General features: G+C 43.3%; 1 protein-coding gene across 1 annotated transcript in view; it reads right to left on the minus strand.

Annotated features, from left to right (window-relative positions):
- pvrl2l (PVR cell adhesion molecule related 2 like) overlaps window positions 1-25,281 on the minus strand; it is a 198,156-nt gene that overhangs the window by 15,189 nt on the left and 157,686 nt on the right. Inside the window, exons 4-6 of the mRNA XM_080485757.1 lie at window positions 22,568-22,861; window positions 18,928-19,045; window positions 18,176-18,324 (exon numbers count right to left, since the gene is read on the minus strand). Coding sequence (XP_080341883.1) covers window positions 18,176-18,324; window positions 18,928-19,045; window positions 22,568-22,861 — 561 coding nt within the window. The remainder of the gene's footprint in view (window positions 1-18,175; window positions 18,325-18,927; window positions 19,046-22,567; window positions 22,862-25,281) is intronic.

The raw sequence follows: 25,281 nt of genomic DNA on the forward strand, positions 1-25,281 counted from the left end.
GCACATTCCCCCTGTACCGTAAACTTGTGCCAAGTCTTTTGGGGGATTTGTTTCAACTTCTGCTTTTACTGCTCAACTCAAAAAACATTGCCTTTAATCTTTACTTGGATGGACACTGTGTCTGCACAAGGTTATTTTCATCGTCTAAAGAAATCCCCTTCAGGTTCACTGGACAATCAATCGGGGGAGCAATCTGGATTTGTACAGCAAATTTTAAGATAATAAAATGCAACTTTAAGTGTATTTTATTGTCATAAACATTAAAAGGAAGATTATTTGGATGCAAACTCATCTGCACACACACAGAATTACCAATAAACTCCTGAAACAGTTCAACAGGATAAGCTGATGGTGGGTGAAATAATACTTGACATTTAATTATGGGTACAACAATAATTGGTTACTGGCCATAGGTAAGAATGAATAAGTGATCAGTGAATGTAGAAGATGGATGGATCTTATCTGTGACATGACGCCGGGCAGACTGAGATAGCATGCCATGTGAAGGATAATTAAATATATCTAAAGAACTTTAATCTCACAGATACTGAAGGTCAGTTTGAGCTGTTCCAACTACAATATTTACGTTGAAACAAGCTGGAGGGAAAGAGTGTTTTCTAATAAAAGAAGCCCTTTATTTATTATACAAAGACAGAAACTGTACTTCAACTGCTTTTTTTCTTTTCCTCACTCAGAAAGAAAAATAAAGTCTGCATTGTTGCTTGTGTTGGAAAAAAGTTTCAAAGTCTTTGAGCCTTTCTTTCATGGTATTATCTGAATCAAAAGACTTAAAAAAAAAACCAACCTTTTTATACATCTGACAAACTGCCACGTTAATACCCCATTAAGCCTTCTCATACAGTATATCCCGAGATTAATGGAAATGTCTTTTTAGTCAGGCAATCTTAACATTTTCCTATCTGCTCTGGTGTGATTGTACCGGCTTGTATGACGCCCTCAAGAGGAAGATAATTAGATATGTCTCGGAAATGTGTGTCGACATGAAGACAAGTGCGCTGACCTTAAACGGGGTCGAGAGGCTCAGGATCACCGAAAGTGGCGTAACGCCGGCGCACTCACTCTAACCGTCTCTGCGGTTAGCCTTTCCACCGTATCGCAGGTAATTCGAGGCTCAGAAAGATGGCATTAATCCTCGCAGGGAAATCACAGCAGTGAAGTGGCGTGTGCATTTTGTGAGTCTGATTTAATCAAACCCAGATTGCTATTTGCAAAATGAGTACTTACTACCCACTGGGTCAGCAGGGCGGCCTGTGATTATACACACAAACCCATAATACACACACAGGCACTTTAATTCTGCGTGTCTCCTTAAGGAAGTGATAACACGTCGAGTTTTTGTTTGTTTTCTTGACTGTGAGCCATTTTCACTTTGTCACATTTTTTATATGCTTCATTTATTTTCTTACTGCCTCGTTACCGGAGAACCACAGCTCGTAAACAACAGGCGCGACATTATAAACCGGCCTGTTTACTGGACACTTATGAGAAACAAACATGCTGCCAGGTCCCGGAATTAGAGGGAGAAGATGATTTTTAATACCTGTAACAGCTGTGAGGAGGTATGAAGCAACATTTTAGAGAAACATACTGAAGTCTGTCAGGTATCAACATCACTGTGTAAGTTTACTGCAAGCATGAATTTTTGAGTGAAGCCCTAAAGTTGGAATGAACTCATGTACAAACCGCACTGCCAGTGGAAAAATACACACAGACTTAGATGGAGGGGTTTTGGTTTGACTTTTAATGGCACCAACATAGGCGACTGAAAATAAAGAAAAAGAGTGAACAGACTCCAACGTTCCAACCACAAACATGGTCGATGTGCTTGTCTTAGGTTGATTTGGGAGGAATCAGATTACCTTGTTAACTGCAGCAGTCGTGCACGTGACGTGAGTGATGCTGAGCCGTGAGAACGAGAGTCGGTGGATTGTTTTTAATCTGGCCTGAAACTTTGAACCGGCAGAGATGATAACAAATAGCCTTTGTCAGCAGACCGTGTCCATATGAAGAGGCATTTAATGCAAATCTGTGGTGATCCATCACTTAACTGTGGTGCTCACACACACACACACGCACGCACGCACGCACGCACGCACGCACGCACGCACAGATTTGTAGCTCTACCTTTATGGGTCCTGCTCATTGATCATTGATATAATGTATTCCCTGGTCTCATACCCCAACATTACCCTTCACAAATGAGTTCCTAATACTAACACAATTTGTGACCTTCATCATAAAAATAAATAAATAAATAAAATAAAAAATATATAAAATTAAACTCAAAAAGATGTAAGACCTTGTGGGGCGAGATCTTGGGCCCCGCAACAAAGGTTGGATCCCACAAGTGGACGGTGCTCCCATTTCTCAGCCCCACAAGGTGATAAATGCAACACACACACACACACACACACACACACACACACACACACACACACACACACACACACACACACACACACACACACACACACACACACACACACACACACACACACACACACACACACACACACACACACACACACACACACACACACACGAGGCTGTCAACTTGAGAGGTTCAGTAGTTTAATGAACATTATTGATGGCGAGGCTACAGCACTGCTGCCGTAATTAGTGTGATGTCTCACACCTACATGTCTGTGGCTTCATTAATCCAAAGCAGATTCTGGCTAATATACACAGACATGTGCAGACACAGACATAAAGACACACACTGATATATACATGAGCACCAGTATACCCATGTGTCATAATCCAAATCCAGGGTAAGAAGGCTTGTTGCACATGGTTCATGGGCTGCATTATGTTGTGAATTTGCATGACTGCTGGGAGTGTGTGCTGTTTGGGGACTGTATCGAGTGTGTGTGTGTGTGTGTGTGTGTGTGTGTGTGTGTGTGTGTGTGTGTGTGTGTGTGTGTATACACCAGCTCTGTGCACTGTGGAATATATTTTTAGTCTTATTCTGCTTGGCTGAATGCAGGAAGCTGATTGGATCCAGACCTTGGCTGTTGATACTGATCAACAAAACCAGCTGAGTGAAAAACAGCCCATCAGTCTCTTTCTCTCCCTCTCTCTGTCGCTCGCCCACTCTTTCTCTCCATCCCATCTGACCACTCTCACTGAATTTCCCTCCCTCTCTAAGTCGGCCTCTCCCCCTCCCTGCCCCCTCCTCCTTCTTAAATGGGGCGATTTGTGGTCGGGTGACTCATTTCTAAGCAAATCTCAACCACGAAATAGAGGAGAGTGAAAGACAAGGAGGGAGTGAGCGAGGAGTGGGGGGGTTAAAGGGGCCCAGGGGAGTAGAAAGAAAGTGGGAGAGAGGGAGGGAGGGAGGGAGGGAGGGAGGGAGCAATGGGAATGGATGTGTGCCTGCATGCTTTTGCTCATTTCAGATGGAACCCTTCCATCCATTTGAAACAAAGAGGAAAAAAGAGCGCAAGAGAAAGATGGAGGGAGAAGAAGAGGGAGGATGGGGGAGTCAGCAAGAGAGAAAAACAGGAAGCCCAGTATGGACAGGATTAAAGCTGTGCTAAAGCCACAGCTCTTTTTTTGCTCCATTATCCCGCTTCCATCCGGAGTCCCTCCTCTTCTCATCTGCTGCTGAGGATGAAGACGATCAAGAGCATCATAAGGACAAAAATGATATCTGCCTCGTGTCTGTATCACCGCTGATATTTCTCCACAATGACACCAAATTAAATTCCATCAATAGTCTTTGAAATGTCTGTCAAATATGTGACTAATGAGTCACACTGAAAAACAAGCTTCATATTTTCTCTGCTGATTACGGAGAGGTGGGAAACTATGGATCTATGTGACAGGTGTCACAGTTGCACTAAATGAAAATGTTTCTGAAGTGGGGAAATATTTGTGTTGATACGAGAATCTTGGGAGACATTATTACCATTTTTGAACATTTCCATGGAAGTTTTGTCATATCCAGACCTCTGTTTAGGAAGACTTTGATAAAAAAACAAAACATACTAATTAAGAAGGAAGCAGTGAGGGGTGCCTCGTTAAAATAGAAGGGGTAAACCATGTGTTTAAAATTGGATATAAACAGTAGAAAATAATCACATTCTAATGTTGAGCTGACAAAGCAGTTTTTGTTTTCACTTTTTGACACAGGAGCAAGTAGAAGCATTACATATAAAAAAAAAAATAAAAAATCATTTTGGTACAAGTAAACATGCCAATACAAGTTTCATTTCAGGTAAAACGTTCTGGGAGAAAATTGCCTGTCCTGTTACTTCCACAGTCTGACGGTTCCCCAGAGGTGTGTGTGAGTCTGTGCATCTGTAAAAGGTTTCTGTGTATAAAGACGAGTGCATTGTTCTCTGAGGAAGACGTTTGCCTTCATGAATATCGGCCGTGTCGACCAGATCGCACAAAATACTGGGAGGAGTTTGTGCTCACAGCTTAACATACAGCACGTTATTTATTACCTTTGAAAAGTGCTTGTGCTGGTTTTTATTATTTAGTCCGTTTCAAGAGAAGGTGCATGACTTTGTTTGCAAACCTTAAACATTATTCACATTTTGACTTGTGACCTTGTGACCCATCATCTCCTTGGTTGTTCTTCTGATTTTGTTTGATTTATTTGCTGTTCAATAGCTTCCTCCACCAACATGCCCAACTGTACCCTGTCCTCAGAGTCTAAATCTTGCAGAATGCTCTTTTGAGTTTTTAAAAAGTTTGACAAACGGTATAGCTACAAGATGGGTAAATGGGTGATTGGATATTTCTATCCAGTCCTTCAACTTTTCTGCCTGTTTTATTCAAAGTGGAGCTTCTAAGATGAGGCTTGAACCGGCAGGAAACTTCCGGAACAAATCCCAGTCCATCCAAAAGACAGGACCGTGTGAAACACGGCTTTATGGCGGTTTGTGCTGATATGGAGGATTCGTCTCATCTAATCAGTTGCAAGTGATGCAGCCGTCCAAAAAGAGGAGGAGCTGTTAAAAATACATGCTTGATACGATTTTGACAACAGTCTTCTGGGAGCCTTCTTTTACCCCGAAGGTCTTTATGCACCTAACTGTTCTTCTCCGTCTCCTCCAGATGCCTCACCTTCCACCCCAGCTCCTGTCTCTCCTCTTAACCTCACGACCCGTCTCTCTCACTCTGCATTGATCACTTCGTGGTGGATTAGCTCCACATTGTGATAGTAGCCCGACCCCAGCTGGCCCTGAACAAGCCCTGCTGGCTAATTGAAAGACAGTGTGCCGGCCTGCAGGATTACACACAGCCCAGTGGGGCCTGTTATTACACACATATACACACACAAGTAAACAGGCACAAACACAGAGCGAGATGGGCGGTTTATTGAGGTTTTGGGATGCGTCATGCCAGAAGGGAATGGCTCACAGTTGGAGCCCTGAGAGAAATGAGAAATGTGACTAAGCCCTCGACACACATTTAAGGTTTTGTGAGCGTGTGTACATGTGTTAGTGGCTGTGTGCATGCGCTGTCTTTGCTGATGTACTTGTGCATGTGTCTCTGTGTAGTTGTGGCTGTGCAGCTGTACCGGTGCTGGAATGAAATGGATTCAAAAAGTTTAAAAGCAGGCGACTGAGTTGTGGCCCATGTCGGCTCTTTAACATTAAAATGGAAAGCAGCTGCAGCAGCACAGAGGTAATCATGAACTGCTCCCTTACCGAGCTTCGGCTGCATGTAATACGAATAACATCTGACCCTGCGACTCCTGAAGAACAAGCCTGTGCACGAGTCCAGTGTTAAATGTGCACATAACAAAATCAATCCGACTGCAGAAAAGGATACGAGACAGAAGTGGAACATGCATTTGTGCATATAAATTGGAAGACGGCAATTTGTGCATTTGCGGCTGATGATGAAAGCACATATACAGTATATATGTTGAGAGTGCACGGGTAATACATGATGTTTATAAGGTGCAGCATATGATCTTCCGAGATGCGTGTAGTGAACATGCAATTCTGCCTGGAGGCAGACAGCTGAGGAAATTCGGACTTCAGAAAATCACAACCACTGCAAAGTGAGACATGGAAAAAGCCCAGAGGAGGCGGATACAATACATGGCGAGTGCACGTGCAGGCGTGTGCTCGTCAGTGCATTTCAAGGGTCACCCACATGCTGCCTCACCCTGATTGAAACCAGCAGTAACTCGGCTTGGCTCAGCTCTATCAATGAGCTCAGCCTTCCCTCCTGACTGGAGGAGTAAAAGGGAGAAATCTTGACTGCATCAACCCACACTGGCCCCGAAAAGTGAAATATATAGGCGAGAAACAAGCGCCTCTCTTTAAAATATTTACACTATATACCGCGCAACACTGAAGCTGCTCCGCTTGTCCATTCGTATTCCTCCCCGGCGCTCTTTGTATCAATAATGAATCCTGGTTCAATACGATGGATAGTTTTCAAAAGGAGAGTCTTGGATGAGTCCACGTGAGTGTGATTCCATCTCTGATGAGTTTAGGAAGTCTGAGTTGAGTTTAAAGCGAGGAGACAATCTGTTGTTCATTAATTGACAACAATGAGGTTTTAAATAGTACCAATATCCCCATCACATTAGGAATTACATTTGTCATCCATACATGTTTCTCTTCCTGTTGCTAGAGCAAAAACTGTTCTGACACCAGAAGGCTCTCAATCACATAATATTGTTTGCCCAAGCTGCCGAACAGGACAAGGGGAAAAAAAAGAAAAAAGGAATTACATTTTATAACGCAAATGAATTCATTCTAAATAATATTCATACATGAACTCACGCAATATACAGACAAAAAGTATTTTGTGAAGCAGCAAGTGCAACACTTTACATCACAGACACAACAAATTTACAACAGAAATACAAGAATAATGTAATGACTTTGGCTCGATCCATGTTCATCCTCCTCAGATGAGGGCTTGTGTGTCTCCTCAAGGCTCCTGCTTTCTCCAGAGTTAAATGAAGAAAACACGAATGCCACCTGTAAATTCTTGAAGAGCCGCGGTGCTGCTTCTGTCTGTTTGTGGAGGAGAGCCTTTATTCCTGAGACCTTGACGCAGCTCACTTGATTTCTTTGTCTCTGATGCTCCGACTGCCTTGAAGGACAAAAAAAAAAAAGTGGGGACAGCTGCTGGCTGAGAATTCAACGCCAACTTCTGGCTTATTTCCCAGAAAATAATCTCGCAGAGACTTGGTGGAAATATCCAGACTTTATTGTGGGGAACCCACCAACGTCCTCGTCTTTCTCTCATTTCACCTCTTGAACCCCATTTTTGTTCATTTTCAGTTAATCAAAAGCGTAATCCCCTTTGTTAATTCTGCTAATTTGTTCTTGTACCACACAGCCACTTTTCCATATTCACAGCCATTACGCTCCATGGAAGTATTTAGTATTTTAAGCTAATTATAGGCTTAATCCTAATTAGGTGTCATTTCTGTACCTACCACACAGAATGCATATCCACCTACTTTGCGGTATTTCAGTTTGCCTTCTGTTCATAACAGTTCGACTCCAGCGTTTGGGCCCGTCTTGAAACACTCGTCATGAAATATTCTCACATATTTGCATGCAGCTGTACTTATGCAGCAGTTTTCACTGATTGGGTGCAAAACTGTAATCTACAATTCATATGTGATGTTCTGCTGAACACGGAGATGTAAACCGTACACACACTCAGTCAAACATGCAATGTCAGCACTTGATCTTGAATATACTGTATATGTTTGACATTCCAGTCTGCGGAGTGAGGTAGCGATGAGCCAGAAGCTCCACGGTTCCGTTCGAGTATGTATCCTGAGGGCTTTCCCGGTTGTATCTCGGTTTCCTCATACAGTCCAAAAACACGGGTTGGAGGTTAAATGGTGGACGGGAATTGTTGCTGGTGGGCGTGCGTGAGTGTCTGTGACTGACCGGTGAGAAGTTCCAGGTTCCTCCTGCTTGCATCCATCGCTGGAGAAACTCTAAATACGGTAAATTGTTCCCCATTGGGGTTAATTTGTGGCCAACATAAACACATTTCACAATCCTACTGTGGCAACAGACAATCCTCGATTTCCCTTCCGATGTAGCGCCATGTCGTCTCTCTTTAAGCTCTAACAACGCAGCTGGAGCAGCAGAATAATGGCTATTTTGATTTTAATTAAAACATACAGAAATTCTGCATGTAAATAGTATACAACTCTGTAGGAAGAACAAACAACACATTTTTAATTGCAGGCATGTCGACGGCAGTGGTCCACTCCCACACAGTTGTATAAACATTCTGCTGAGCAGAAGCAGCCGCTGCCTTCCATCGGGGGATAATTAGTCTCCATATTACATGTTATTTGATAACTGCAAGGGACAGAGCAGATAATTGCTCACTTAAGCATTATAATTTACCAGTTCTCTTACAATTTGCGACTGCTGACAGTGCGATGCCGTACTGGAAACGGAAAGTCATCTGTTACAAAAAAGTGGATTTATGTTTCTGAAGAGAAAATGCATTTCTGTGTTCTTTGCCTCGTCAGTATGAAATGAAAACATGTAAGAAAGACCAAGGTGTTCATTAATGCCAATGAACAAACTTCTTTTTTTCAGATCATAATATTTGACATGCATGTATCCACTGTACTAGTGTACTATGGCCGTGGTGCACATGTGCAGTAGCAGCTTTTCTGCGTCTCCATGTGGAGGTTAACTGTGAATGAGAGACGTCACAGACAAATACTTTCCCCATAGGGATCGATGAGGAGGGAAATAGGAACACAACTGTTTAAGTAAATGTAAACCGAGAGAGAAACAGCAGCTCAGCAACTTTATATGATGGAAACTGGATCATTTAGTTGCTTTATATAACAAATTCACTAAATCGAAAATAATAAGAAATGAATTAGTTACAGCCTAAATTAATTAAGGTAAATATACACATAGAAGATTGTACGTACTTGTGAACAGTCACAATTAAAATGCCAAGTCGCCTGAAAAAGTTGTTGACGCGACAAAATCCGTGTGACATTTTCCCCATAATGCAACAGCGCCCACAGCAGCAGCCTGGGAGCGCCGAGGATTGTGTCTGCAGAATCAAACGAATCAATCTGTGACCACCCAAAAGTCACACAACTGGAGAACGGGAATATTCGCCAGCACGGCGCAATTATCCCAAACACTGAGGAGAGCGTTTCCTTTGATGGCCTCGGGTCAGTCGCTGAATGAGCTCTAATCATTCACCACAAACATGCAGCCGGAGAGAAGCACACGCTTTTGTGTGTTTCTTTTAGAGCCTCACGCACTGGTGGTGGTAATCTGTTGACTGGAAGGTCATCCTGCTGTGAGACAGATAGAGAAATAGACTAAAGTTACTGCTGCCGGGCTCCCTGTGATACAGAGGTGAGGTATAAACCTCCCCCACCTCCAATCTCATACGTGAAAGACTTCACAACTCGTCCAGTGTGTGTGTGTGTGTGTGTGTGTGTGTGTGTGTGTGTGTATTCCCTCAAGGCCTGTGTGTGTGATAAGCCGTAGCCTGGAGCCCCTCTCCTCGGCTCTTATCTCGCTGACAGACGTTACCCCTGCGTGGTCACGGCCCCGGCAGTCTCAACGAGAGGCCAACAGCAGAGCTCCTTCTGTGTTTTCTGGAAGTTTCTATCAGATTCCCTCAGCTTTGTTTCTGATTGTCAGACAGAAATATATTTTTATACAAAGATCGAGGCCCTGCCCTGCCCCCCCTTCTCCGCTCTTACTGGAAAATCAGTTTGGTGTGGAAATGAAACTCATCCGCAGGAAAACGAGACCCTGAACTAAATAACAGAAGCGATAAAAGATCAGTAATTACGTCAGAATGAAACCAAAAACGATTCAAACAATCATTTTTACAATTGCAGAACGATTCAGAGAGAAAAACTAAATTAACAAGCTGTAATATGCTTTTTTGTTTCATTTCCAATCAAAATAATTTTAGTTTTATCTTGTGTATGCAGAAAAAACTTCTGATTGATACTGTTGCTTTCTAACTTTTCCGATCCATGAAGAGAAAAGTAAACGAAGGCCAACTGCACAGTGTTGATTTTTATAGGATCCGGGCAGCTCTTCATCAGCGAAGTGATCACACTTGATTACTTCTTCAATCGCTCACAGTTCTTCAAGCTAACAATGGAAACTAAAGGCAAAGAAACGCTTTAAATAGTTAATGTAAACATAAAGTATTATTCTCATATTACCATAAATAATGTGTTTATTTCCCTTTTATTTGACAAATACATCTTCAGTCAATGCACCAGATGGTTTATAAGTTGAAAATATGGCCCAATATGACAAATTCTAACACTTTATTTGATCATTGACACTGTCGGCATGACAATTACTACAGAAAGCCAACAATCTCAACATAAAGCCGATTTTAATGAAACCTTCTGGTGCAAAATACAGTGAAATGTTGAAAAAAAATGTATCCTATATCTCTTGTTACAAAAAAATACTAAATAAAAGTTGTCACGACGCCACATCGCCTCGGCTTTGTTCCAGCAGAGCTCTGACAGCCCGGTTTGTTTTAGCAGTTTTCAGCCCACATTGAGGAGGAAAATAGCATAAATCCAACCTGCATGTGTGCAAGCAGACAAACAAGTTGAGCGCAGGTAGCGACAGTAAAGTGACAACAAAGGAAAAACAGTCAGACTTCCACATTCTGACAAATTATTGGAATGAACAGGCAGTGCAGAGATAATGGATCTGATGGGGAAACCCCACTGAAGTCAGAATAAAACAACACACTATGAGATCTCCGTGACTCAGCTTTACCATCTGGCGAGTTCTAATTTTGACAGTGTAAACCCATCACACTGATCGAAGCATAAACTACAAGTGAATTTAACGTCCACACCTCCCACATCTCCGACATGTTCCTCGTTTTCCGCTGCTTTCAAACAGTTATTGTTTTTGGCCGTGGATCCAGACCAGAGGAAACTGAATCAGCTCCGTCACAAGGCGAGCACGAGATGAGATCTGACTGGAAGTCTAAACAGGAGGCCATTTTCTGCCTGTTGCTCCAGCAACACATCAACCATACAGGAAGCCCCGAAGGCCTGCGCAGGCATGGTGGCTGTTAGGAGGTTTATGTCTGAGAGTGCAGTGTCCAGGCTTCCAAAATAAAGTCTGCGCTGTATCACCGATGACTATTCACAGGGACCTGTTTAGCTTTTACAATGTTTCTGTCGCACGTTTGTGTTATTTCAGATAAAATGTGGGAAAACAGTAAAAAATAATGGGTAACGTCCTGTTGGGGACCTTTGGGTCTGAGGTTCTCTCTTTGCATGCGTGGTCTGTAATTTCAGCAGAACTCCAGCTCCTCTCTAAGTCCAGAAAAAAACCCATTTGATTTAATTACAACCAAACCACTGAGCAAATTGTAAAATATTTCTGAGAAAACGTAAGAGTAGCGGACACAACACAACAATAATGCAACAGTGATACATGTTTTTTGGGACATTTCACTGTATTTTGCACCAGAAGGTTTCATTAAAATTGGCTTAATGTTGAGATCGTAGTCATCTTTGGTTGTAATTGTTTGTGATGAAAATCTTTATATTTTCACAAAACCAAATCGTTTATGCCAGAGTTCTAATATAAAGGTTCCTATGGCACTATTTTACCAGGCTGGCCCACTCGAGATGAAATCGGGCTGTTTGTGACCGTCGGCTCAGCTCTGCAATATGGAGGATGAACCTGATATCAGCTGGTCAAATATTTCTCAATAACGGCGTCTGCTTTCACAGCAGAAGCCGGCAAGGAGGCTGGTGTTCAATTACAAGCACTTCTCACTGTGTCAAGAGGTTGTGCACTTTTAAAGCCTAAACTTTTTCGAGAGGAAATCATCTTTATCTCATTTTGAACTGTAAATCAATCAAGCCAATAGAATATATATTGTGAATGCACTTCAGTAAAATAGCTCAGCTTTTTAATTTGTTTCAACCATTTACTTTCTGCAGACATTATGACATGTGGCGGCACAGTGTGCCTTTCAAGAGTTTTGAAAGTGTTCTGCCAAAGGAAAATAAATGTTCTGTTTTGAACTTTCCTTTTAAACGCTGAAGCAATTTAGTCACCCAACATACTATTGATTGTCACTTTTGATGAAAAACCACTTTACCGAGTCTTGTTTTGGCTAATAACAGTATCTCACCATGTGAAACATGTTTTTCTTTCCTTTAATGAAACAGTCTCTGGTTTTGGTTCGAGTTGACAACAAATACTGAAGACACCAGCGTGCATACCGAGGAACGTGGGGGATAATAGCATCAGAGCTTTGAAATAGACGTGCCCCCGTTGAAGCGCCTTCACTGCTCCTCACACAGCCTCCACATCTGTGTGCATCTGCAAACTGTATGTGTGTTTCATTAGGCCTGAACAGAGGTTAGCTCGGGCTTTATGTCAGAGAGAGTCGGTGCCAGCATTTTTCCCCCATGGCTACATCATCTGATTATTTTATGCACGGGGCTGCATGGTCCAATTTGTCTGTGTGTGCATGTGCGAAACACCGTGTACATGTACGTGTGTGTGTGTGTGTGTGTGTGTGTGTGTGTGTGTGTGTGTGTGTGTGTGTGTGTGTCTGCAAATTGAGTATGTGCCTTTCTATTGGACAGTTATCTCAGTTGCCGCAGGCAATCCAGGAAATGCTTCTCCACTGGTCTACTCAGATGTGGTTGTGGTGTACAAGAGTAACACACGTGTGTGTGTGTGTGTGTGTGTGTGTGTGTGTGCGTGCGTGCGTGCGTGCGTGTGTGTGTTTCAGCTACAACAACAGCCCTCAGCCTCGTGCCAGCTGGACTCCCCATGAAAGGTTTTTTCTTTGGTTGGGGTTGTGGAGGGCGATGGGCAGAGGGGGTCACAGCCTCCTGCCAGCTCACCCTTTCAAACTGCTCCAGAAGTCATCAGAGTCTTGAGAGGACTTCCCTAACACTCCTCTTCTGCTGATACCTGCAGTCGCGGCTGCCCATCACTCCCTGCTTTCTCACCGCCGCCCCACCCCGAAGGCTCACCTTTATCTCAGTTTTCAGCCCTTCTGCAATCTCTCTGTTTCTCTTCCGTTGCCCCCCCCCCCCAGCCTCCACTCCAATATTTCTTTCTGCCAACATCCTCTTTCGCTCCCTCTGTGCACGGTGCACTGGGCAGATCCAGCTGGCGCCGTGGCAACCAAGCAAGCCATGCATAGCTGGCATCATGTGCCTGTTGACGGATGAGGTCCGGGGTGGAGGGAGGGATGTGTGTGTGTGTGTGTGTGTGTGTGTGTGTGTGTGTGTGTGTGTGTGTGTGTGTGTGTGTGTGTGTGTGTGTGTGTGTGTGTGTGTGTGTGTGTGTGTGTGTGTGTGTGTGTGTGTGTGAGTGCATGTGAATATGTGTTTTAGGTGGTTGGGTGGTAGGGGGAGCTGCACACATTCCACTTTCGCCAGTAAAACTCCACAGTCTCGAGCTGTATTACAGTAGCATTTACTGTTTAGAAGCAAAGAATAGATGAGAAAAGAATAGCGTGTGTGGTGATCAATAAGCCCTCCAGTGCACTCCTTCCTTCCCCCATCTCCTCCTGCCTCGCATCTCTTTACCGCATCACTTTCTTTATCTCATTCAAACGCCCCCCACCACGACGACCACCACCACCCCCAAGTCTTGGGCTCCGAGGAGGCGGAGGGGAATCATGACACGTGATGGCTGCTTGACAGCAGCAGAAAAGCCAGACAACACGACGCTTTCATCTACCATTTAACAGAACAGAGAGAAGCCGTTAGCAGTTGTCAGCGGGGAAATTAGCGGGGTGTGTTGGGCCTGTGTACACAGGCAGCCTCACCGCTCCGTGTCTAACAGTTTAGAGCTCACGCTGCGAGACTGGAACTGGCTTCTATCGCTGCGGTTCATGGTGGAAGCTGGACATGTCGGAGGAAAGAAGTTTCAGGAACAGAATTTGGATCCCTCCCATCATGAAACATAGAGGCTTTTGGATTTACTAAAAGCATTAAGTCAAGATAAGACAGCAGTTGGAGGAGCTTTCTGAGACTTTAAACTATGAGCTGAGCCAGTTCAGAGTCACAGGGAACTGATGACTGACTGTTCATCTAAAGTCCAACTCTACCAAATTTCACCAAACTACGATTGAAGTAACTTTGGCACCGGTTTACAAAGCAAAATAACTTGGCTGTTGTTCCAATCAACCTCAATAAAAAACTCACTCATCTGATGTTCTTAGGATAATCCTGCCAGCAAACTATTCCAAGTTGTTACGAATATGCTTACTTGAGTTGAGTTCTGGTGACAAAACATTTAACTCTTCTATCTACTCAAACTACTCAGTGACCTCCATAGCTTGGTGAGATACCACAGGATCAAGGTAACTACTGTCAAAGCCGAGCATTAAGCCCCTCGCTAAAGTTTTAATCCATCTGGAGACAAACAGAGGAAATGTATTTGTGAATGTGCATGTTATAATTTAAACACTAACCACATATCTAACAGCTTCAATCCTGGACCCTGAACAAGTGAAGTTCAGCCCCTGCACTCTGAACAGCTCTGTATTGAATATCAGTGATCCCATAAGAAACAAGTAGATCAGGTCAAAAAAACAAAACAAAAAAAAAACTCTCCCACACAAGGTGATGCAGCCATTAGATCCACTTTCAGGAGAGGTCGACGTGCAGGCCTCAGTCTAAGCGTATGCCACATATGCACTCTCCCACATGTGGAGAATAAGATAGATGACGCATCTGACCAAAGAACTTTTTTTCTTCCCACAGTTGGTCGACCTGTGCCTGTGGCTTTTGCACCACTGCGCCTTTATCTCGGCTATAATCTCTCGATGCGCGACTGTTGACAGACTTTTCTTAGCAGCCCAGTCTGATCATTTCATCTCTGGCTCCCGAGGCTCAGATTTTCTTTTGTGCTTCCTTTCATATCTTTTCTAATGCACAACAATCACAGCCATCAAATGCACTGCCTGTCACAATTTCCAATACCATTTATCGATGTATTTTCACACGGATCTAAATGCTGCCGGGACCGAACTGCAGTTTTTGTATTTAACATCCTGGCTCCTCTCTGCTCATCAACCCTTTTCCAAAGTTTCTAAGATCAGATATATATTTGTTGGGAATGTAATCAAACATACCTCATACATTGTAAAAGAATTTATGTCTGTATGTCTCTGTAATAATACCTGTCTATCATGTAAATGAAATATTTTGCTTGGCTAAGCCACAAAAACATAATGAAATGAACCAAGTCAGTATTTTTCAAGCAAGTAAAAGCATCATTAATTCCTTAATTGTCTAATTGACTCATGTTGTGCACTAGTGTGAGAGGAGCGACATTAGTTATTCTTCCTTTGACTGGACTGGTTGAGCAGGCAGAGCGTGGCTCATCTTCATCCCGTGATTATTTGGTAATGTTTGGGTTCAGTGGTTGAACTGCTGGTGTGTGCTTTAATTAGTAACTCACATTCTGTTGAGTGAGTTGTTCAGCCATATATGTGATAATTTCTACAAAAGGTGACTCAACTGATCCGTCCCTGTTGTGATTCACTACCAGTGGCAGACTGGCCATCTGGCGTACTGGGAATTCTTCCCGGTAGGTTTCTTTTAGAATTAAGCCAAAACGAAAAAGAAAAGGTTCAGAAATAGTCACTTGGCCGTGGAGCTGATGGCTGGCTGAAAAAAGTCAGTCTGTGGCTCAGTTTAACCTGAGGAAGATTATTATTAATTCACCTATTTTCACAACAACATGGAGTCTATTTAACACACATTCTGAAATGTTAACATGCATTAGCATTGGTGACACATCTCAATCTACAGTGTATTGGCTGAAAAACTGTTTACTTCATAGAAATAGAAGAAAATAGATACAGAGACTCATCCCTGCTGGTTAATTAGCAACATCTGTCCCTAAATAGATGAAATATTTACATTTACGATAGATATGAAGGGCACTCTTATCGGTAGAGTTGAATCAAAGTGTGCGTGCGCGTGCGTGTTTGTGTAAGCATTGTAGGAATTTCCCATGAAGTTAACATAAAAAAGAAGGTGAATGCTTAAACACGATCTCAGAGCCCCGTTGGCATCTCCTTCATTCTGAATTCAGGCACACACCTTCTTTAAGTAAACGTGTTGAACTGACAGATTAAATCAGTTATTTTTACCCATCTAGTTTGTTTTAGAGTCGGAGAGCAAAAGCAAACCATGAAACACCAAGGACACATTTAATACAGGAAGATGAATCACATAGTCCGAGCTTGAGCTCAAGCACGTAGATAAAGTGTGTGTATGTGTGTGTGTGCCTGTGTGTGTGTGTGTGTGTGTGTGTGTGTGTGTGTGTGTGTGTGTGTGTGTGTGTGTGTGTGTGTGTGTGTGTGTGTGTGTGTGTGTGTGTGTGTGTGTGTGTGTGTGTGTGTGTGTGTGTGTGTGTGTGTGTGTGTGTGTGTGTGTGTGTGACAGAGAGAGATGTAAAGTGTTGAAACTATGTGTGAAATGTGTGGAGATTGGACATGTGTAAGTAAAGGATTTGGGTGTGTTGAGCATGATGTTGTGTGTGTGTGTGTGTGTGTGTGTGTGTGTGTGTGTGTGTGTGTGTGTGTGTGTGTGTGTGTGTGTGTGTGTGTGTGTGTGTGTGTGTGTGTGTGTGTGTGTGTGTGTGTGTGTGCTGGAGGGGGAGAGTGTACCCTCACTGATACTTTGAGTCAGTGGCGATGCTACGCTTCCAGCAGGAACAGTAGCAGCTTAGCCACTTCTAAACCTCCCACACTGCCTGGCTACAGAGAATCTTTGTTCTCGGAGGAGACAATTCAAATCTCCAGCTCCGATTTCCCACGGATTTTCTAAATGTAGCTTTCGCACCGTCTTTGGCAACAGTGCACCTTTTTTGTCATTGTTGTTGTTGTAAAGCTCAGCATGGCGATTATTGCAGCTAATTCCTCACAAAGACATTTAAGGCAGGAAAAGCATTTTGACCAGTCGAGCAGACAGCGTGGAAGACAAAAAAAAGATGCCAACAGGTTTGCAGACCTGCCTGCTGATGTCCATTGAGGTCTGCCAGCATGCGGGCAGCTTCCTTGGTTTCAGTCTGCATAGCGGTGTGTGTTTGTGTGTGTGTGTGTTGTATCATTGTGTGGAAGTGTCAATCAGCAGAGAAGAAGAAATTTACCCCACTGAAATACTGTGGCAACAGCAGCTGGATCAACCGTTATAAGTCAAGGCCCAGCAGAAAAGAAAGCCCACGACTACATGCAGACACAACCATCATACTCTGCTCGTACAGAGAGGCGAATCTCAAGGAAAACAGATGAACGAAAACATAATAGAAGAAAGGCGGGGCACCCGGGTTTAGTAAGAGTTAGTGAAATAAAACGGTGGTTCCAAATAAAGAACAAAGTGAAAAATGCATAATAAAGAACACGGAGAAAAGCAAACCTGGGCAAACTGGCTCACACCAACTTGTTCCCCTTGGAAGAATTTGGAAACTCTCCAACAATCCCAGCAGCATAGTTTCCCCCACAGGGCCAAAGCGCTGTCACGAGGGCCTATTTTCACACGTATACACTGCGACTCACGCCAAGTCTGAGTCCTGCAAAGTTACGGTTTCCAGCTGGTTTGATCAATACGTGTTTGAATGAGAGTGGTTTCGACCTGAACTTAAAAAGATCGGCCCTCGTCCTGCAATTTGGCCCTGCTGTGGAGAAAGGGTCACTGACAGGAAGTCGGCCGGCGAGGAGGAAAACATTGAAATAAATCCAAAGTGAAGATTGAGAGATACCGGCATCCCTGCAGCCCTGATCCCAGCTTGTGTGTGTGTGTGTGTGTGTGTGTGTGTGTGTGTGTGTGTGTGTGTGTGTGTGTGTGTGTGTGTGTGTGTGTGTGTGTGTGTGTGTGTGTGTGTTTGTGTGTGTGTTTGTGAGGGAGATTTGTACTTCTGTGCATGCATGTGTGCAAGTGTATCTCCCTTTTGGACCAGGGATGTGGACGATCAGTATGCATGCACATGTCAGTGTGTGTGTGTGTGTGTGTGTGTGTGTGTGTGTGTGTGTGTGTGTGTGTGTGTGTGTGTGTGTGTGTGTGTGTGTGTTTGTGTGTGTGTCCATTGTGACACGTAAGGGGAAACAGAAATGGTCTGCAGACATGCACAGAGTGAATTCTGTGTGGGGTTTTTGGTTTTGGTTTTCATGGACTCACCACTGACGAAGGTTGTGATCTGATGCCTGCTGGCTCCGTGTTTGTTTTTGACCTCGCAGATAAAAGTGGTGTTGACGGTGTCGTCCACTTTCCTCACCTCCAGCCTGTTGCCGTCCACCACAACCGTTTCTGGCAAAGGGCCTGAAGCACTGCGGTGAAGAAAGGAAAGAGTCAAAAGAGAGACAAATTGGAAAAATGGAAGGAAGCAGAAAGAGGGTGGAATTGAAGAAATGAGAGATAACAAGAGAAAAAGGGGAGACAACAAAGGGTGGTGTGAGAAATTGAAAGTAGATGCAAGCAAATTCAGTAAGGAGACGACGCATCTTGAAATATTGGATGAAATAAGATCAAGCGAAAGAAAATCAAAAGGACAAATCGATGAGAGATGGGGCAAAGAAGATGGGAAAAGAAAAAAAGAGAGGAGAATGGGATAAGATGGAGCGAGATATGATAACCAAAGAAGAAACCAGCCAGTTTATAGATGCAATATTCAAAGGCGGCATTAATGTGAGAAAAATCACAGACATGTGAACAGCCGCTCCGTCTCCCTGCTCAATATTCATCAAGAGAAGCACGCACACACCGAGCAGCGAGCCATCTGCCCATCAGGACGAGATGTTAAGAGCATTTGTGCTCATCAAAAATTTACTAAGACATTGTTATCGAAGCAGGCGAGAAGATTTTTCGGCCTGTTTCTGTTAAGGTGAATGGAGACGGAGCGGCTGCACAGAGCGGCTGTCGGTGGCTCTTACGCGGTCCAGGTGATGGTGGTGGGCGCTGGGTTGGCGTTGGCGAGGCAGAGCAGAGCGGCGTCAGAACGGCCAACATACCAGTTGTTGTCGTAGCCCTCTATGGACACAGAGGGGGGATCTGAAAGATGGGGGGAAAAAAAAATATATAAAAAAAAAAAAATTATTATTTCCTCTCATAAGATCAGCTAAGAGAAGAATATAATATTTAAAGCTAAAACTTCACATCACCCAGATGGAAATGGCTCCATACACTTCATCTGTAAATAATGAATGTACCATTTCCACGTAAATCTCTTCTCAGGTTGTAACACACTGTTATAGGCAGTTGAAATAAAAGCACAGCTGCAGGACTATAGAGAGCAGTCAGGTTAAGCAGGGACTAAAGGGGGAAGTAAGAAATAGTTTTCAGTCCTTCTCACCAACTGATAAATCCTGTAGCATCTCAAACAAAAGGAAGTCTGAAATGCTGAGTCAGGAAGCTGGAGACGTTCGCCCCGAAGCTCAGCGTTGAGTAGGTCAAATGTCTGAGTCGTGTGCTGGAGACACTGCTGCAGGTCTTCTGGATTCATCCACCAGCATTCTTCTGTTTTTTTTTTTTTTCCTGCTTCAGCCGGCAGACGGAGGTCAGGAGACAGGACAGACCGCCGTCCTCACCGGATTTGAAGCTCACGCTCGCCTCAGGACGAGGACGAGTTCTCTTCACCTTACTCAGCAGCCAAACAATAGGACTGTAACTTGAGCTCAAACTGTACATTTACTGGCTCAAAGAGACACGGGGGAGGTTGGCTTAGTAACAATTATGTAAGGGTTTGTTTTGGGAGCTGCTCTGAATTCTGCGATACAACCGTTACCTCGGTAGAAATGAAGCTGATCAGCAGCGCCAAGCAGAGCTGGAGGCGCTTTGAAATGTCTGGATGTTAACATTCACTGCAGGACCAGAATATATTGAAAAATAAATAAAGTCCAACTGGCAGAGTCAATTAAATAAAGTTAGAATTTGTGTTTTTTTATCAGTGTATTGTTACTGAACAAATGTTGCAAATGGGAATTTAATCACTAAATCCTGGAAAAGTTGCTGCGAGACCAGCCAACTGTTTCTATAGCTGCAGGATTGATATTTTAAAGGCAGGTTTGACAGCTATCTCTATTTTATTACCACTAATGAAGCAGCACTCAAACCAAACACCTTATTGCAATGCATTGTGTGACTTGAAACTGTGGTTTGTTGATTGTGCGGATGAACTATGGGTAATAAGAGAAATTAGTGTGTGTCATTTACAATAACCAAACTTTAACATCCTTTGAGTTAGTCTGCATGTATCTACTATAATCCTGCTGCCTGCAGAAAGTTTCCCTATAAAATAGAGTTACATATTTTACTCCCATAGGGGATAAACAAAAAAAAACGAAATAAAAGAAAAAAGTGCTACGCTTGTATGAGAGAATTAAGTGAAGCAAAGGCAGTGTATATATAAAGTAAAAACAAGCACAAAGATTTGGAGGTAAAAAAAAAAAATAGAAAATGAGACAAAGACACAGAGATGGAAGGTAAATCAGTGTGTGTGTGCGTGTGTGTGTGTGTGTGTGTGTGTGTGTGTGTGTGTGTGTGTGTGTGTGTGTGTGTGTGTGTGTGTGTGTGTGTGTGTGTGTGTGTGTGTGTGTGTGTGTGTGTGTGTGTGTGTGTGTGTGTATTAGCTGTGAGTTGAGATTAAAGCTACAAAATGAATTCCTTCGCTGATCAACTGCCACCATGTTGTTTGTCTGTTCATGCCAACTACACTCCCATGTTCATCCACACACAAGTATCAGGTATAGAAGCCGGATTGTACTTAAATGTTGAGATTTGAACTTTTGCATCTATCTTCGAAGCCAGTAAAGATAATTTGACAACTTGACGTGCAGGTGATTCTCTTGGTCTGGGTATGAACCAAACAACTCACAAATAAATACATGCATCTATATGTATGTGGTGTTGTTTCCTCCAGCAGGCTGACAGGCGGCTTGATTGTATGACACCTGAATGTGTGTGTGTGTGTGTGTGTGTGTGTGTGTGTGTGTGTGTGTGTGTGTGTGTGTGTGCGTGCGCGCACGCGCAGCTAGAAAGAGGAGATTATAAAAAGAAGCTGAACAAAGACAATCTGTCCCATCTTTGCTATAAGCGGCAGCAAGGTCACACATTTGAGACGATGCTGTCAGCATCCGTAAATCTGTTTTAAAGCCACAACAAATCGGTGTAATATTTTAATCTCATGCAAATTAGCGTGGAACTTAATGGCTTAAAGGAAATAGATGTGTGTGTGTGCGTGTGTGTGTGTGTGTGTGTGTGTGTGTATTTGTAAACAGGCATGTTTGCAATTTTCTCCTCTCCCTTGGGACCAGAGGTCAGAAGAAACTCTCAAGCGTGAGAAACGTTTTGTGCAAGCCATTGTTTAAAGTTTGGACTGAGGTTTAACAATGTGAGTAACACCAAGAAATGCATACAAGATTGTAGATACAGAAGTCTGGGTGGATGCATTTGTCAGAATCTGCTTAGAAATTGACCACTATGGAAAAACAAGAGGGAAACACAGTGACCGCTGACGGCTGGATGGTTAATCTTACGGTGTATTACAATGTGCTGTTAGCGGGATAGTGGGAGTGTAAGCAGTGAAAAGTGTTTCAGTAAAAGGCTGCTGTGTAACACTGTATAAACAGGAATCATGAGATAAACAAACAAGAAGCAAATAAAAGACAATCATTTCTGGAAATCAGATTGTCGGGTTGGTTTTGAAACGGTTACTGGAAAACGCCAAGAGGCCACTCAGTGATGAAACGGTTAGCATTCTTGTCTCACAGTGAAAAGTCTCTGGTCTTTCTGTGTGGACTTTATGTTCTGTTGTGAATGAGGTTAACGCTTAATGCCTGATGAGGACTTGAGGCCAGACCCAACTTCCTTTTGTTTGCGCCACCTCAAGAAAACAAACAAGGGTCTTTGTTCTGCAGCAGTTTGACCACCGTCCTGCAGCAGTTTGACCACCGTCCTGCAGCAGGTTGACCACCGTCCTGCAGCAGGTTGACCACCGTCCTGCAGCAGTGTGACCACCGTCCTGCAGCAGTGGGCGTCTTTGATATGAAGAGGCTGCTTGCCTGTTCTCTCCATGCATGTGTGGGTTGTTTGCAGGAACTCCAACTTCGTTCCACAAGTTGACTTCTGTATTTCTCGATATATGTGTGTGTGCGTATGTCAGCAGGGATTCATTGCAGCGCCTCATGAGTCCTCGTTTTATAGGGGAGATATAGAAGATGGATGGACGGCCTCAAATATATCTGCCGTCTTTTTGCCACACAGCCCCCGACGCCCTTTACATCCATTCATAGACACCTTCAGTTAGTGGTAAAGCGGCTGCAGGTAACCGTGTGAAGGTAAAACATGTCCCTGTGAGACACTGATCTTTGCAGGCAGGTGGCGTTCACGTTTTTCATCCAGCCAAGTTTCTTTATCTGCAGAGCTCCTCTCATGATCATGGAGAAGGTAACCCCCCAGGGCAATGCATCTTTTATGTTTAACAAGACATCATTTGGAGAAAATATATATGATTTAAGAGAGCCTGTGTGTGTGTGTGTGTGTGTGTGTGTGTGTGTGTGTGTGTGTGTTCCTTACACTCCACAGAGAGCTTGACTGAGTTGACCCACGGCCTCTCCTGTGTCCTCTGGTCCACCATACACGTCACCTCTCTGCCGTTGTCTGCCGGCGTGGGGACCAGCCGGTACTCGCTGCGTACCGTCACTGTGCCGTCCGGCCCGCTCGTGGTGCTGGTGGAGTGATTGCCTCCGACCGACGCCAGCCACTTGATGGTGGCCGCAGGTTTGCCGTCCGCCGCCTCGCACCGGGCCACCACTACTGACTTGGTGCCGGCCTGGACGGTCACCACGTTGGCAGAGTTCCTGGGCTTTGCTGCAGGTCGAAGCAGAGGATCAGAGAGGTGAGGATACAAAGGAGGTTAAAGATGGTGATTGGAAGACAATCAAGGGCAGGGAGGAAGAGAGAAAGCATGATGGGAATTGAAGCAAACGGAACAAAGAGGAGAAAAGAGGGGCAAACATGGCAGCGGAGACACAGAGATGACATTTATAAAGGGCGGTGAAAGGAAGGAAACATCAAACGTGACACAAAGGGAAAAGAGAAGAGGGAGAAGGGCGGGGAGGAAGAAAGAGGAGGTTCAATCAGTTTGTTGTGCATATTCACTGTGGCATCCTACTGTGGCTGTAATGAAATTCTGGGATGAGGAGACCCTCTGGTGTGACCCCAGGCCAGGCAACATCAGAGAAACACAAACAGAAATTACAGATAGATCCCTGCAGGTGTTACAGTATCTAACGGACGGAGTTATAAAGACTTAACGTGGTTAAATTAAGTTAGTAGATGTTTCTTTTATATTCCTCAAAATAGAGTACATACCCATGGAATAAAAAACAACAAAAAAAACAACCCTCTTTTCTGTGAAAAAAGTTAAAAAAAACAATCATCGGAATGAACTTTTATCAAGTTTGAAATGACCTTCATCACCTCTGACGTCGTTACTGATAATCTACTGAAGTGGAAAATAAAGAAGTGATATGCAGTCACAGTGACTTTGTTAAATCACACTGAGGCTCCATTCAGTGGCACCAATCCAGGAAAACACCCAAAGCCCCCAAACTCTGAGACTCCATCACTCAATCTGTAAATGTCACTGAATTCCATCATTTTCTGGCATTGAACGTTGCAAATTTATTTATTTATTTTTTTCTTTTTATCATCCAGACTCTGAACATGGATCATCTTGTACTGCGAGATGTGATTTGGTAAATTTCCTCTAAATGCCTTTCAGACTCTCATGTGCTTGTAGTCGACGGTAATGGACGTATTGAAAGAGTTTATTTATCGGAAAAAAGTAGAGTAATTGCTGAAAACACTTTCTTTGCCAGTTCATTGTCTGCTGGTTTATTGTGGTTACTGTCGGCGGAGAAATTGGTTTGCTTGTGTGTTCTTTAGTGGATTTTATTTTTCCCCCCATTAAATGACGTTAGAAAGAAGTCCTCACTCTTTCACTCTAATGGAGACACGCTGATGTTTATTTGTCTATTAATCTTTAAAATGGCAGTCAAACTGCACCACAGCCGAACAGGAGATTTAAAAATAAAACACAATATAGGTTCGCGATGTATTAAATTGGTAAGACATTGACGCCATGAAAAATATATCATCCGAAAACAAAACAAACCTATAAATTTGTGGGATATCATTAACCTGCTCAGCAGCGTTAAACAATGAATTTTGATCTATTAAACCTCAAGCTCTTAAGTTCAGCTAATGTCTACATCTCGAACCGTAAAGTCATAATCATGAAATCATGCAACGGGCTTTCTTTCAGGCTCCATATAAATCATCATCGGTCCACATTAAGTTCTGCCTTTGTGAACTTTATGCAACAATAGTGAGCGGCTCTGACGGTGTTGACCTTTAAGAAAGCCATGGCGGTGAGAATGAAAGAAGCTCACCAAGGTTATTATTTTTCCTCATCCACTTTTATTTAACCTTCTTCGTCGGTGTGCAAACTGCGATTGAAAACACGACGTGTTCCTGGGCATGTATGAAGAACGAACCGACTGTATTTAGACACACTGTTCTTCAGCTCATCCAATTAAAAGAAAAACAAGCTGCCTGGAGTCGTTTTTCATCCATACCTGTGTGAAAGCTTCTCAGCACCGACAATAACAGTTTTGAAGTAATAAGACCATCATAGATCAGCTGCAGTTAATGACCATTTGAAAAGCAGCTCTTGTGCAGTTCAGTTGAATTCCAATGAAAAACGTTAAACCAGGGCGGTCAAGCAGTTGATCCATGGACCCAAACCACCTGAAGTGTTTGGAAACCACCAGAATCTGCTTGATGGTATTGCAAAGTGTAAAAATGTCAAGATAGGCATACATTTTTATTTATCAAACCATTTCCTTTATTTATTTATTAAACCATCTTCTATTACCAGTGAGTTTCAAGCCAAAACGCATCACTTTTGTGTTTTTGTTTCAGAAAAGCTTCAAATTAAAAATCTAGTTTCATTTATACTGAAATAATGAAAACATGCTGAAAGCTGCAGAAATCTTATGACATGAGAAGGCTTTCGAAAACATATGCTTGGAGAGAAACACCGTGCTAAAGAATATATATCCCAGTTCTGATGATGATGGTTTATTTGGCTGCACTTGTTTTCACACTGCTTGGCAAAGCAAATCATTGCAAATTGCGCCACTGAACCAGAGTTTCACACATTCAAGGTCAAAACTTGACACCATGCACCACCAGGAACTTCTGTAAAAAGTGCAATAAACGTT

The sequence above is a fragment of the Lipophrys pholis genome (genome assembly GCF_963383615.2).
Source record: "Lipophrys pholis genome assembly, chromosome: 17".
Lineage (NCBI taxonomy): Eukaryota > Metazoa > Chordata > Actinopteri > Blenniiformes > Blenniidae > Lipophrys > Lipophrys pholis.